A 16,236-nucleotide genomic window follows, 5' to 3' on the forward strand; every position below is an offset into this window, starting at 1 on the left:
TTGGTTAAACCAAAATAAAAAATGATGGTACAACATGACAAAATTTCATGCCGGCTGGGGCGTCGCCCGGTTAAACAAGGCCCCCGTTGTTTTCGCCAGGGAACCAGGACGAACAGCGAAAAGTCAGCTACTGGAACAAATCTGAAAACAAACCCCAACTCAACATCACCAGAGTTAAAGATCGGTACTATCAATGTAAGAAGCCTGAATGGCAAAGAAATGGAGCTAGCTGAGGAATTAGATAAGTACCAGATCGACATAATAGGGGTGACTGAAACAAAAAAGACCAAAACTGGTGAGATCTTTCTGAGCAAGAAATACAAAATGTTATATTCAGGCAATGACAATCAAGGAAAAGAAGGAGTAGCCATAGTATTCAACACAAAATACGAGGCTAATCTTCTTGAATGGCAGTCAGTCTCAAGTAGAGTAATGTGGGCAAATATGAGAATGGGGAACTGGACAATGAGACTTATTTGTGCCTATGGTCCCACAGAAGGTTCTACTAAGGTAGAAGTGGAGGAATTTTTTGAGGCTTTAGAAAAAGCAACTGACACAATGAAAAAGGAAAAGTTGGTCCTTGTTGGGGATCTAAATAGTAGAGTAGGAAATGATTGTGAGACATACAAAAATATTTTGGGAAAATTTGGAGAAAAGAGCAAAGCTAATAATAATGGCAAATATCTGTTGGATTTCTGCTCAGGACATGGACTGGTTATTACTAACACCATGTTCCAACATAAAAATGTGCACAAATTCACATGGAGAGAAGAGGCTAGGAATAAGAAAAGTCTCATTGACTATGTTATTGTTGATAGTGATGTTTTCTCCCTGGTGCAGGACACCAGAGTGTACAGAGGATTTGAAATTGGAAGTGATCACTATTTAGTCTTGAGCAGGATAAAATTGAATTTCATATTAAAAAGAATAACATGTAAGAAAGTTTTAAAGCGAATAAAAGTTGAGCAGCTCTCAGATGTGAACTGTAGACTAAAATACAGAAATATTATTGATAAGAAAATGAAAGAGTTTGAGAACAGGAATCAAACCTTGGAGATGCAGTGGCAAACTCTGAAGGAAACATTGATTGATTCTGCCAGAGAGGCATGTGGTGAGGTTGTGTGCAAAGATAAAAAAATCAGAACTCCCTGGTGGACACAGGAAGTTAAAGAGGCAGTGAAGGAAAAGAAGAAAGCATATCAAAAGTTCCTGGCAAATAAGTCAGCTTTTACTCTTACAGAATACAGAGACAAATGTAAGAAAGCTAAACAGTGTGTAAAACTAGCTAAACAAAAGTCATGGGAGGACTATGGCAAGAATATAGAAAATAAATATCAAGAAGGTGGCAAAATATTTTGGAGGTTGTTGAAAAAGCTTAGGAATGGAGGAAAGAGTGCTGTAAAAGGAATTAGAGATGATAAAGGTGAAATGAAAACAGGAGAAAAAGATATCCTTGAAGTATGGAGTAATTACTTTGAAAAACTGCTAAATGAAACAAGCAGTGATGACAGCACAGTGATAAAAAACACTGACCAGGCATGCAGTCAGGAATACATATCCATACTTGAAGTAGAAAAAGCCATCAAAGGCTTGAAATGTGGAAAGGCAGCAGGAGTAGATGATATTCGACCAGAAATGCTGAAGTATGGTGGTATAAGAGTCTTACAGTGGCTGCACTGCATAGTTCAGAAAGCCTGGACAGAGGGACGAATTCCCGATGATTGGAGTAGAGCTCTCATAGTACCCATATATAAAAAGGGAAATAAAACTGAATGTGAGAATTACAGAGGTATTTCCCTACTGAGTGTTCCTGGCAAGATCTATGCAAGTATACTTGAGAAACGGTTGAGAAGAATTGTGGAAGAAAAGCTTGGTGAAGAACAAGCTGGATTCAGGCCAAATAGAGGCTGTCAGGATCAGATCTTCACTTTACGACAAATAGTCGAGAAAGCATGGGAATATAACAAAGATCTGTATTTAAGTTTTGTCGATTTGGAAAAGGCATATGACAAGGTGCCAAGAGAGAAGCTATTCAATACGCTGCAGTTATATGGTGTGAATGGGGCATTATATCAAGCAATACTTAGTCTTTATTTGAGTTGTGAGTCAGCAGTTAGAATTGAAGGAAGTACAGGAAGATGGTTTAATGTTAAATCTGGTGTGAGACAAGGATGTACATTATCCCCTCTGTTATTCATTATCTATATGGATCACATTATGAAGGAATGTGGTATTAAACCTGATATCAAAATTGGAGATGTTAATGTCAGCTCTTTGCTTTATGCGGATGATGTTATACTTCTAAATAAATCCGCTACAAGTCTGCAAGATTCTCTGACTAAATTGAATAGCTGTTGTAATAGATATGGTATGAAGGTCAGCAATAAAAAGACAAAGACAATGAAAATAGGCAGAATCATTGAAAATGTCAACTGTGTTGTGAATGGAGAACCTGTGGAACAAGTAAAACATTTCAGCTACTTAGGCACAATTTTTACTGAAGATGGTAAACTAAATATAGAAATAGACAACAGAATCAGCAAAGCTGGTATCGTGGGAAGTCAATTGAATAAATTCATATGGAATAAGAAAGAAATTAGTCGGAACACTAAATTAGCTGTATACAAGACTGTGTTCAAACCAATTTTAACTTACGGATCTGAGAGCTGGGTCAGAAGTAAAACACTTGACCAAAGACTAGAGACCGCAGATATGAGATTCCTGAGAAAGATTAGAGGCGTGAACAGATGGCATCAATGGCAATATCATATTAAAAATGAGGATATTAGGAAAGAACTTGACATTGTCAGCATCCAGGAATGCGTTAGCAGAGCTAATCTCAGATGGTATGGTCACTTAAATAGAATGGGAGAGGAAAGATTAGCAAAACAAGTGTTCTCTGCCAGGTTGGCAGGAAAACGACCCAGAGGAAGACCAAGATATAGGTGGATTGATACGGTACAAAGTGCCTTAGACGATAGAAATATAAGATCTGATAATGTTGGAGTCTTGACAAGTAACAGACTGATTTGGAGGAAAATTGTAGATAGGAAGTTAGTAATGATGTAATTTTTTCATGTAGTACTGTCATATCCTGTACACCCCTTGAGGGTACATGGCAGGAATTTGATGATGATGATGATGATATATACATACATACATACAGTAAAATCCCGAAGTTATGCGGTAGGTGGGACCAACAAAAAGTGCGTAAGTTGAATTCGCGTAACTCGGGGTATAATTTTGTAATATATATATATATACAAACATACAATTGGGACCAAAGGTTTACAAAAACACCTCTATTTTTTAAGAAATATAAACATAATTGTAGTTTTTCATACATAAAAAAAAGAAAGTTATTTCGATGTCGATGATTTCATAAAATCTAATAGATTCGCCTGACGGCATAATGTCTTTTTCTTGTCACGCAAAATTTCTTCATAGCAAGCTAATGATTTTTTTATTCCTTGCCTTGTGGCTACAGTTCATTCCTCGTTAGAATCTATGTCCTCCAAAATCTGTAAACTTTTCTTTTATGATTGTTCTTGCTGTGGATTCCTGTAGATCGAACTTCTTTGCTAGCTCACAAATTTTTATTCCGCCTTGAAAATCCTTAATAATGTTGAGTTTTGTTTCCAAAGTCAATGTTTTTCTTTTCTTGCTAGCTGTAGAAGAATTGGACTTGCTTCTTTTGGATGACATTATTATTTTTTATGTGATAAAATTTTTATCAAGAACATAATATTAAACAATCGCAAGGTTTGTAGACTATAAAAAATCGTGTATGAATGGAGACTATGCGAAAAACGTTAGTGCTTGTTCACAGCATGTGCGACACTGGCGAATGTGGCTGGCGCCTGAAAGATACGACTAGTGGTGAGGCGTGAAGCGGGACGGGAATATGTACATATAAGAAACCGCGTAACTCCGGATTCGCGTAAGTCGGGGTATGACTGTATATATTAAACTTGAACCTCTAAACCTAAGCTATTTCAGTTTTGCTTATTACCGTTATAAAAAATAATCATGTAACTTAATGGCCGGTAATATTTTATCCCATTAGGCCTATATCTAAAAAACGTTTAAGTAAAACCCACCTATACACGACAAGTGCCCAATGCATGCTGACGAATAAACTGTTTAACCATCTTTTCCACAATTTTTTTTTTTTTAAATGTACCAGACTTAACAACTAAAAAGTACCGAATACAATAAAAACTATTCCAGATAAGCTGATAGCTCTGTATATGTTATATGTGCACATATATGTATCAAATTACAAATAAAAACAAATAGATTTGAATTATACATTTTTTTCAGTAGAGTTTGAACCCCAAATTTAGTACTATTACCATGTATTATGACTGTTTCTGTACTTTAGTTGACAAAATTGTACCAAATCTGGTACATTGATACTAAATGTGGTAACACTGTGTTAGACTCTGTCATAAAATAGTACTGAAACAGTTACTATATTCCAGGTAAACTGATGCGCTACCAGCTTACCTAGAATAATTTTTATTGTATTTGGTACTTTTTAGTTATTAAAGTCTGTACATCTAAAAAAAAAAATGTGGAAACGCTGGTTTAACGATATAGAAAAATGGAAAAGTGGTGGGGTGAATATGACCCCACTTATCCATTTAGGGGTTAAATCAGAGTGATGCTATGATGAAAGTAAATAGTATTATTGATTATATCTCTACATTTCCCAACACTACATAATATTATGGATCACAATTTCTATAAATTATAACACACAGAACTGTAAGCTTACACAAAATGTGAATTTTCTATCTTCACGCAATATATGTAAACATTTTTTGAGTTCTCAGGAAATTTCTGGCTACTCCCTTTTGGATCCCAGACCCAGGTAAGATGTACCTTCTGCATCCCTGCTTATGGGTCCTGGGGTGAACTATACCATGTTTTGTTTCTAAAGCATGGTTTCCTGAATTATCTCATCCCTAGCCCACCTGTTGATACTTAATGTACCATAAGTTTACAGCGTTTCGATTGGGAGGGGTTCGTGTAATATTTAATATGCCAAAAACAGCTCTAGATTCATTATTTGTGATAATGACTGATTATATAAACAAAAATGCTGTTACAGAATGTGCCTTTTTTATGATGGTCTATGTTAATTTTTTTTTATTTGCATGTCTAGCTAAAATGGAATAGTATTAATAGGTTCTGAAATGGATTTCCTGTACAAAAAGCGAAAACTCATTCCATTTCAGTTCAATTGCTGATATGTATTTCTTATTTTTTTTAATAATATTTATTTATCTTACTTTTTTTTTTTTTTTTTTGTAAGGTCATGCTTCTCAGGTTCAAGTATCATTGCTGATGTCTGAAGGTATGATGTTGTTTAGAACAAACCATAAAAATGTATTATCCATACTTGCATTCTGTGTGGAAGACCAGCAGCATCCCTTATTAGTCTATCCATTTATGAGTCAAGGTAATTTGAAAAAGTTTCTGCAGAAATGCAAGTTTTCTGCAGAGGGACACTGCCATGTAAGTATTTATTTAATAAACAATTAATGTAATACAATATATGAATGTTATATATATAAAGAGATTTTATTATTGCATGGAATTAGAGGTTTTAAGAAGGTATATTTATGAGTCAGTGTAATTTAAGATGATATATAGTTTACAATTCACATTTAGGGGTTAGGTTAGGTTAGGTCAGTTGCCAAGAGAATTCTTTCTCTTGGCAACTGTCCCCCCTTCCCTTCAATTGCCTATCCTAGTTACTTGCTGTTTCTGCCTTGTTAAAAGAATATATGCAGCAACACCAAATAAAGATCAATTATAGATGGCATTAATGAATTATCTCATCTCATCTTCTTTTTACTCTCTTTTACCTTGCAGTGTTGAGGGTTTATTAATCATCGGACCTCACCGTTCACAGGATAAGGGTGGTCAGCCCTACGCCTCGGTGTATCCTATGTCCTGTAGTGCTGAGTTCTCAAGACCAGTTTGCCTTCTTTGCTGGATGAAAAACCCCAGGATGACCTGGGGGAAAAATCCTACTGTCCACACCCAAGACCGGCTAACTTGGCTATGGCTGAAGAAGAACCTTCAGCTCCTCACGTCACCGACGGGAATCGAACCTAGGAAACTCCTTCCCCAGGCATGTGGTTGCAAAGTGCACAGCCACTAGGCTAACCATGCAGACATTAATGAATTATGATATTCATAAATATAATAGTAAATATCATCATATCTTGGCATGTATCCTTACTAGGTATAAAAGATATTCTGATAATTAAACATAGTTAGGGTTTTATTCAGTCACCTCTTAGTATAGCAAACACAATTGTGACAAACTCGCTCACTTTAGCAAACTATGAAGAAGTCCTGATCTAGGTTTTCTGGGAATGTTGACATTCTAAGTGAAATTCACTAAAGCAAACTCTTCACTATAATAACCTATTCCTGTTGTGTCTCTGAATGTGCTGTAGTGAGCGTTTATTGTAGCTTAGTGTTTATACTTCAACAGGTTTTCAGTATTTTATTCAGCTCTTAATTTCAGTCTTCTAAAGCCCCCTTTGATATATATATATATATATATATATATATATATGTTACTTCAAAATGTTTTACTAAGTCTCTTATCTCCCATTCTGTTTAAATGATCCTTCCTCTTTAGATTTGTTCTACTTGGACATCCCTGATACTAATAATATCCAGTTATTATTCTTATCACATATATATACATAATATTTATAAATATACAATTCGGGGTGCTTAAGTGTCAAAGCTGAGAGAAAACCTCCACATAGCCTTTAAAGGAATGCAGAGAACTGATCAGGGCTTCTGACCTAATGTCCGATCCTCACCTTCTCGTGGTGCAACCTGTTAGATATCTACATGGATACTGAATGAACGAGGATGGGCTGGCAATTTGGGATTTAGCTGACTAAATTGTATTCTTATTGGCTTAAACCAAAATATAAAATGATGGTACAATGTGATCGAATTTCATGCCTGCTGGGGCGTCGCCCGGTTAAATAAGGCCCCCATTGTTTTCGGCAGGGAAGCAGGGCAAACAGTGAAAAGTCAGCTACTGGATCAAATCCTAAAACACACCCCAACTCAATATCACCAGAGTTCAAGATCAGTACTAATTAACATAAGAAGCCTGAATGGCAAAGAAATAGAGCTTGCTGAGGAATTAGATAAGTACCAGATCAACATAACAGGGGTGACTTAAGCATAAAAGAATGAAAATGCACTTATTGAGCTGTTGCGGGACAACAGCTCAATAAATGTCACATGCTTCCTCAAACAGCATGTGACAGAAGGAACTCGAGGGTAAAGAGTGTTAGATTTGATTATGGTGTTGGAGGGCATTTCAATTAAAGATGTGACTATTCTGCTTCCAGTCGGTGACAGTGATCATGCGGTAATCACTTGGGAAGTGACTATGTTTATGAAGGTTCCATTCAAAAAAGGCTACATGCTGAACTACAAAGCAGGAAATTATGACCAACTGAGGAGTATGCTGAGTTCAGCGGAATGGGGTCAGTTGATGGATGGGAGAATATCGACAGTGTCTGGGAAGCATTTAAATAATACTTAAATGATGTGATATCAAGGTTTATCCAGAGAGTTAAAAAATAAATTGGGTAGGAGTCAAATGAATGTGTAATCTTAAGCAAGAGATTCATAAGAAAAGGATGATGTGGAAGGAATACTGTGTGCATAAGGATGATGTGCATTATGAAAATTATAAGCAGCAGGCTAGAATAGTCACAACTTTTGTATGAAAAGCAAAGTGTGAATATGAAAAAAACTGGCTCTGCGTGCTCATGACAACCCACAAGAATTCTATTGATATGCTGCAAGTAAAAGAAAGAAAGAACATGAAAGAATAACTTCTAAATGCAGATGGTGTAAGGATTGCAGATGCAGAAGAGGTTGTTCAGCTAACGAGTGCTTATTTTGTTATAAGCTATCAGCCTGGTGTATGCAACATTGAGCTCACTACTATCTTTTCACTGGAATGAAGAAACTCAGGTGTATGAGGACGAAGTATTAGAGCTATTGCACAAACTGAATAAGAATTCAGCAATAGGGACTGTTAGGATATCAGCACATGTGCTAAAAAAGTGTTCAGCTGATTTGGCTGTTCGTTTGACGAGGCTCTTTAATGAGTCTCAGAACAGGGAAGATTCTGCAGGAATGGAAAGAATGTATGGTAATTCCATTGCACAAGGGTGGTGCAAAGACCAATGTATCCGACTATTGATCAATCAGTATCTCAGAAGTGGTGGTGAAAATTTTGAAAAAAATGGTTAAAAATTGGCAATGAACAACATGGGTTTACTAAGGGAAGGTCATGTTTTAGCAACTTGCTCACATTCTATAACAATGTTACCATTGAACTAGACAAGGGGAATGAATACCCCATGATACGTTTGGATTTTGCTAAGGCTTTTGACAGAATACAGCATGGCAGACTGCTGCATAAATTGGAGAAAATGGGTTTGGATTATAGAATATTAGCATGGATAAGAGGATGATTGACTGACAGATATCAAAAAGTGGTATATGGGGGGGGATGTGAGTCTGCAAGATTTAAGGTAACCAGTGGTGTACCACAAGGATCAGTGCTTTAATGACTGATCCTTGTGGTACACCACTAGGATCAGTCACACCACATTGGGAAGGATTTGACAAGCAACAGACAGCTATTTGCTGATGATGCAAAGATAAGTAGGGTAATCAGGAATGCTGCTGATATGCAATACTTTCAGAATGATTTGAATAGGCTGGAATTGTGGGCATGGGAAAATGGATGTCAGTTCAATGTCAAGTCATGCACTTCGGCATGATTAGATATCCAATTCCAGTGTTAGTAGATAGGAAGTTGAAGTTCAGGGGCCATGTAGCAAAGATTGCAAATACAACTCAAAAGATAATTGAAATACTGAAACAAACATTCACATGTAAAGATAAGGATACCATTTTGCCTCGTTACAAGGCTTTGATAAGACCTCACTTGGACTATTGTGTGCAGGTCTGGTCTCCTGGTTTCCATTGTGATTCAGATATATTGGAGAGAGTGCAAAGGAGAGAGTTAAAAATGATATCAGGATTATGGAATACTGATTATGAAGACAGACTGAGAATTTGTAGCAAACAGACACTAGCAAACAGGAGAAAGAGGGGTGATATGATTGAGACTTGCAAACTTCTGAAAGGGTCATACAGGATTTCAGTTGATGGAATATTTCAATTTATGGAGGGTGGGGAAAGGACAAGAGGGCATCCTTAGAAGCTGAGAATGAATGTGCTGGTGTGTGGTGAGTATGTGGCCACCCTTGATGAGTCCCTGACTCTCTGGGTGTCTCTCTCTTAATAATAATAATACTTTCTATTACCTCCTCTATATAGTGGAATAACAAGCAATTTGTAAGTATTCTCTAAATTTTCCGTGTTCAAAAGAATTATAAATGGTATGTGTAAAGAACTTTAACTTAAGTTTAATGAATATTTAGTTTTTTGACATTTATATGATTACATTCAATTTTTCTCCCCATTTTTAACCCGACTACTACACTCTTTATCTCATCTTCATTTACTGTGTAGATACATGGAATTCTTAATCCATGGAAGGTGACTCACGTACTTTATCCTCTGTAGGATCAACATCACAACTCTCATAGTTTTTAAAGTGGTTGGTCATTTCATTATATACAATAGTGATGTCATTGCCCTCTTGGAATTAGCATGTTCTCTGCTTTGTATTGCCAATTATCATGTTATCCCATCCCCATTCTTTACTTTTATCATTCATACAAGAAAAAAATTTAGTGACGAGATAATGTCTTTTTGTATGCTTTATTTTTTCCTTTAAGTGTTTAGCGAAATTTTTATAGTAATGTTCAAACAGTAGATTGTAGGGACTCTTCTTATGCTTATAATAGAGCTTTTCTTTTGTCCTTATAATATTTTTAGTTCATATGTTATCCAGTATGTATGAACATCCCTTTTGACAGTAACACTTTTGTGATATTGCGATTTGCGTTCTGAATATTTGATCATTTTGAGGCCATTGATAATGTTGTTGTTGAGTTCATTGAAGAGCTTCTCGATATGACCGTGGAACCGTAGAACTGCTTTGGCAATCTGTTGAACTTCGAGATGGAGTAGAGCTTTTCTCTGCGGTTACTGTCAATTTTCTGTAGAGCAGCAGCAATTACTGGAAATGAACAGATATGGGCATTTGTTAGTTCCACTCCTGGACAGTTCTTGCATACTTCATAGCTCCTACTACTGTCGGGCTGAATTTTCATGCCTTTAAAATGTTCCGTCTGTAGTCTGGTGATGATTGTGGTTATTTCTATATTTTCATTCATTCTTATTCTTGAGTGTTTGTTTTACCAATCTTATTTTGGCGACAGAGTTAGCATCAATTAGCATTGATAGTGTAAATTTTGAGGTAAATGTCTTGCTTCTTTGGCTAGACTGTCTGGTCTTTCATTGCCTTCAGTATTTACATGGGCTGGTATCCATTGTGGTATACAGTTCTTATTTTTAAAATTTAACGCTGTTAGTTGTTAATGAATTTCCTGTGCGAGTTTTGTTTTTCGATTTTTTAATTTTTCATAATTTCAAATTTGTTATAATTGGTACCAATTTCGAAATTTTCATCACTACCTGCACAGCTCATATCAACACTATTAGGTAATGATAGATTCAACAGTGTAGAGTGATGATCTAGTATTTTGCTAAAATAGATTGAATAGGATATACCTCATAGGCTGTTTTATTTCTTATGAATATTTGATCAATACAACTTACTGAGTGTTTGCTTCTCTCACATTGCCATCAATGTATGCAAAAAGTCCTTTCTAATACTTCATTTTTTTAATATGTTTCTCTCATTAAAGCCATGTGTTCACTCTCTCTCATGTTTTTACTAAGACCTAAGGCATCTTTAGCCTCCAGTCTGTATTTTTTCTTACCAAGCTCTCAAATCCATATGTTATAGTTGATTGGAACACTTTCTTGTAGGCCGCTAGTTTTGCTGATTTCTCTTCTTGTTTTGACTGATTTCTAACTTTCCATGTAGATTGATTTACATGGCTTCTTGCCATAATTTTTATTCTCAACTAAGAATTATTTCTAATAGCCAAAATTTTGTATACTTAAAGAACAAATAAAATTATTGAATACTTTTTGATTTTTCTTAAAGAGGTTACTGTTTGCTTAGAGTTAAAGAACTGAGCTTTAATATCTTCTGTTTTGTCAGACTTGATATCAATATTGGCGTGATATTAAACGTTCGCATATGCCTAATAATACAGTTAGAGAGAGTTCTTTTTTAAACGCATCAAGGCTTGAACCTTAACAGTTGTTTGCTAATGCTTTTTTTTTTTTTTTGTACTGTTCAAAGCCAGTTCCTTTATGATTATCTTGCTGGTTATTTCTGTGTTTTTTGCACCTGAAGAAGTCTTATGAAAAATGCAACTAGTCGTGCAAATAAAATCTGCTTTTATTTAATCTTGGTTTTCCAGTCATTTAATACTAAATAACACACACACACATACAGTGGTGAGCTATGGAAATTTTGACAAAGGGCTCGCATCGTCGAGCAAAAAAAAAAAAAAAAAATCTAATTCAGCCCTTATAATACTTAAATTGTGACTTTGTACAGCTTCTAATGGATATGATAATTCCTGTAAGATATCAGCCATTAATGCTAGATCTTTAAAAAATTCCAAATTGAGAAGTTGGTTTAAAAATCCCTTATATTTATCATTCAATGCAAAATGCTTGCATAAAGTTGGGTAATTTCTTCACAAAGCAAGAGCCGTTCGTAAACTGCAAGCTGCCCATCGTGGTCCAAACACATGGCCGATCTTTAAAATTTCGATACCAAGGTATCGTATTTAATTCTTGTTGATTTTTTTGTGATTGATGGGTCAAAGCTGTATAACTGAGAGGAGACCTCCACATAGCCTTTAAAGGAATGCGGAGAACCAACCAGGGCTTCTGACCTAATGTCCAATCCTCACCTTCTTGTGGTGCACCCTGTTGGGTATCTACTTGGATACTGAACAAATGAGAATGGGCTGGCAATTTGGGATTTAGCCGACTAAATTGTATTCTTATTGGTTAAACCAAAATAAAAAATGATGGTATGACATGACAAAATTTCATGCTGGCTGGGGCGTTGCCCGGTTAAACAAGGCCCCCGTTGTTTTCACCAGGGAACCAGGGCGAACAGCGAAAAGTCAGCTACTGGAACAAATCTGAAAACAAACCTCAACTCAGCATCACCAGAGTTAAAGATCGGTACTATCAACATAAGAAGCCTGAATGGCATAGAAATAGAGCTAGCTGAGGAATAAGATAAGTACCAGATCGACATAATAGGGGTGACTGAAACAAAAAAGACAAAAACTGGTGAGATCTTTCTGAGCAATAAATACAAAATGTTATATTCAGGCAATGACAATCAAGGAAAAGAAGGAGTAGCCATAGTATTCAACACAAAATACGAGGTTAATCTTCTTGAATGGAAGTCAGTCTCAAGTAGAGTAATATGGGCAAATGTGAGAATAGGGAACTGGACAAGGGAAAGGCAGCAGGAGTAGATGATATTCGACCAAAAATGCTGAAGTATGGTGGTATAAGAGTCTTACAGTGGCTGCACTGCATAGTTCAGAAAGCCTGAACAGAGGGACGAATTACCAGTGATTGGAGTAGAGCTCTCAAAGTACCCATATATAAAAAGGGAAATAAAACTGAATGTGAGAATTACAGAGGTATTTCCCCACTGAGTGTTCCTGGCAAGATCTATGCAAGTATACTTGAGAAATGCTTGAGAAGAATTGTGGAAGAACAAGCTGGATTCAGGCCAAATAGAGGCTGTCAGGATCAGATCTTAACTTTACGACAAATAGTGGAGAAAGCATGGGAATATAACAAAGATCTGTATTTAAGTTTTGTCGATTGGAAAAGGCATATGACCAGGTGCCAAGAGAGAACTATTCAATACGCTACAGTTATATGGTGTCAATGGGGCATTATATTCAGCAATACTTAGTCTTTATTTGAGTTGTAAGTCAGCAGTTAGAATTGAAGGCAGTGCAGGAAGATGGTTTAATGTTAAATCTGGTGTGAGACAAGGATGTACATTATCCCCTCTGTTATTCATTATCTATATGGATCACATAAAGAAGGAAAGTGGTATCAAACATGATATCAAAATTGGAGATGTTAGTGTCAACGCTTTGCTTTATGCAGATGATGTTATACTTCTAAATAAATCCACTACAAGTCCAAGATTCTCTGACTAAATTGAATAGCTCTTGTAATAGATATGGTATGAAGGTCAGCAATAAAAAGACAAAGACAATGAAAATAGGCAGAATCATTGAAAATGTCAACTGTATTGTGAATGGAGAACCTGTGGAAGAAGTGAAACATTTCAGCTACTTAGGCACGATTTTTACTGAAGATGGTAAATTAAATATAGAAATAGACAACAGAATCAGCAAAGCTGGTATGGTAGTAAGTCAATTGAATAAATTCATATGGAATAAGAGAGAAATTAGTCAGAACATTAAATTAGCTGTATACAAGACAGTGTTCAAACCAGTTTTAACTTATGGATCTCAGAGCTGGGTCAGAAATAAAACACTTGACCAAAGACTAGAGACTGCAGATATGAGAGTCCTGAGAAAGATTAGAAGCGTGAACAGATGGCATCAATGGCAATATCATATTAAAAACGAGTATATTAGGAAAGAACTTGACATTTTAAAAATTCAGGAATGCATTAGCAGATCTAATCTCAGGTGGTATGGTCACTTAAACAGAATGGGCGAAGAAAGATTAGCAAAACAAGTGTTCTCTGCCAGGTTGGCAGGTAAATGACCCACAGGAAGACCAAGATATAGGTGGATTGATATGGTACATAGTGCCTTAGACGATGAAATATAAGATCTGATAATGTTGGAGTCTTGACAAGTAACAGACTGATTTGGATGAAAATTATAGATAGGAAGTTACTAATTATGTAAATTTTTTCATGTAGTACTATCATATTCTGTACACCCCTTGAGAGTACTTGGCAGGAATTTGATGATGATGATGATAAAAAGTATATAATTTATCCATAAATATTTCAAAATGATGCATTTCTATAATGTTTTTTATCGAATCGTCTAATGCTAAGTGTAAACGATGAGCACAATGCTAAATCACAACATTGGGAAATTTTTGTAGAAGTTTGATTGCAACACCTGATTTGTTTTCTAACATTACACTAGCTCCATCAGAACAAAATGCAAGTAGCAATTATAGAAGGATGTATACATTCCACGGTAGTATTTTCTAGTTTTACAAGATTATTAAACAAGAAGAACAAGGGGCTCACAAATTTGAGAAAAAATTTACGAAGGGCTTGCACAAGCCCCTTAGAGCTCACCACTGCGTGTATATATATAACTGGTAATTAGTTTACAGAATTAACCACATATATAAAGTATATTAATTAAAGGTAACTTTAATGAGTAACTTCTATATTTCGGCAACGTCACGTAACCATCTTCAGGAACATAAAGATATGGTATGTGCATGCAGGCACTAACAAAAGCAAATGAGGAAGAAAGCAAGAAACCAATATCGTTCCTGAGGTCCTAATGGTGCCCTCTGGTGGGCTAATTTGGTTGTCTTGGCAGTTCTGCTGAAGTTCTCATAATGTAAGTCTCCCAAATTTGGGGTAGTTTCATGCACCCAAATTTGTTGAGGTTAGGAACGTTTTTTAGAGCTGATGATGATTCCTTGAATAATCTTTCGAATTTAAACTTGCTGCGGTGTATTATTTTTGTTTTCTTCCAACGAATTCTATGGTCTGCCAGCCCAGAGCGACTGTACTGGTGAAACCGGATGTAGTCTTTGTGTTCTGAAATCCTGATATTTGTTGTTCTGCCTGTTTGGCCAAAGTAGGACAATTTGCAGCTGCAAGGGACCTGGTATACATCAGGTAGGTCTAGGGGAAGTGGTTGGTCTTTGGTAGAGCAGATAAGGGATGCCAACTTTTTATATGGTCTGTAACAAGACGTAAGGTTATATTTTTTGAGGATATTGGTTATTTTCTCAGAGGTGCCCTGGATGTAGAGGATGGTGATAGATTTGGTGTAATCTTTAATGTGGAGGGGGGCTGTGGTTTACTGGTTTTAGTATTTTTTTGGATTTTTTTGTGGTTATAGCAATTGGCTATGAAAGTGTTGAGGATGTGGTTTAGTTCAGTAGTTAGGGCCTTGTCATCTGAGCAGATTAATTTTGCCCTGTTATATAGTGTTTTTATAACCCCATATTGTTGTGAGGCGGGGGGGGGGGGGAATTGCTAATGAATGTATTTGCCAGTATGGGTGGGTTTTCTGTAAACAGAGAAAACCAAAGATCCATCAAGCTGGCAAGTGATTAAAGTGTCTAGGAAGGGGAGGGTGTTGTTTTCCTCTTTTTTCTAAGGTGAACTGGACTCTGGGGTGTTGGTTGTTTAAGTGTGTTAGGAAGGAGTGGAGTGAGTCTGAGCCATGTGGCCAAATAGCGAACACATCATCCACGTAACGAAGCCAAATAGTGGGTTTTTGTGGGGCGGAGTTTAAGGCTTTCTCTTCAAAGGTCTCCATAAAGAAATTGGCCAAGGGTGGGGAAAGTGTTGAACCCATGGCTGTTCCCTCTATCTGTTTGTATAACTTTCCTTGTCAAACGAAATAGCCTGAGTTCATTGTGAACTGAAATAGGGCTGAGATATCGGGAGGAAACTTGGCTTGGATGAGCTCTAGGGTTTCTTTGAGTGGGACATTAGTGAATAGGGAGGAGACGTCAAAACTGACCATTATGTCAGTGTGTTGGAGTGAGAGTTTCCTGTACTGCCTTTAAAGTGGGCTGAGTTTTTTATGTGTGATGGTGTGTTGCCAGTATAGTGTGTGAGCGTTTTGGCTAAATGTTTGGTTAATTTATATGTGGGGGGAATCAATGCCATGCACTATGGGACATAATGGCACATTTTGTTTATGTATTTTTGGGAGTCCATATAATCGGGGGGGGGGGGTCTAGAGTTATAAGGTTTTAGTTTGTTAGTGACTTCCACAGGCCAAGAAGTGATTTTCTTAAGGAGTCTATGGAGAGTTCTAATCTGAGAGCTGGTAGGATTATATTCAATAGGGAGGTAAGTAGTATGGTCTAGTACTAAAG

At 36.5% G+C, this 16,236-nt stretch overlaps 1 protein-coding gene across 4 annotated transcripts in view; it reads left to right on the top strand.

The window, feature by feature from the left end:
• Window positions 1-16,236, top strand: part of LOC150102889 (inactive tyrosine-protein kinase RYK-like) — a 378,596-nt gene that overhangs the window by 248,683 nt on the left and 113,677 nt on the right. For all 4 annotated transcript variants that reach the window (XM_090397499.1, XM_090397500.1, XM_090397502.1 and 1 more), the window contains one exon: window positions 5,321-5,523. In XM_090397499.1, coding sequence (XP_090253625.1) covers window positions 5,321-5,523 — 203 coding nt within the window. The remainder of the gene's footprint in view (window positions 1-5,320; window positions 5,524-16,236) is intronic.

This window comes from Typopeltis vanoorti, chromosome 9, assembly GCF_054136105.1.
Source record: "Typopeltis vanoorti isolate ZY-2024b chromosome 9, IOZ_Tvanoo_1.0, whole genome shotgun sequence".
In the NCBI taxonomy this organism is placed as follows: domain Eukaryota; kingdom Metazoa; phylum Arthropoda; class Arachnida; order Uropygi; family Thelyphonidae; genus Typopeltis; species Typopeltis vanoorti.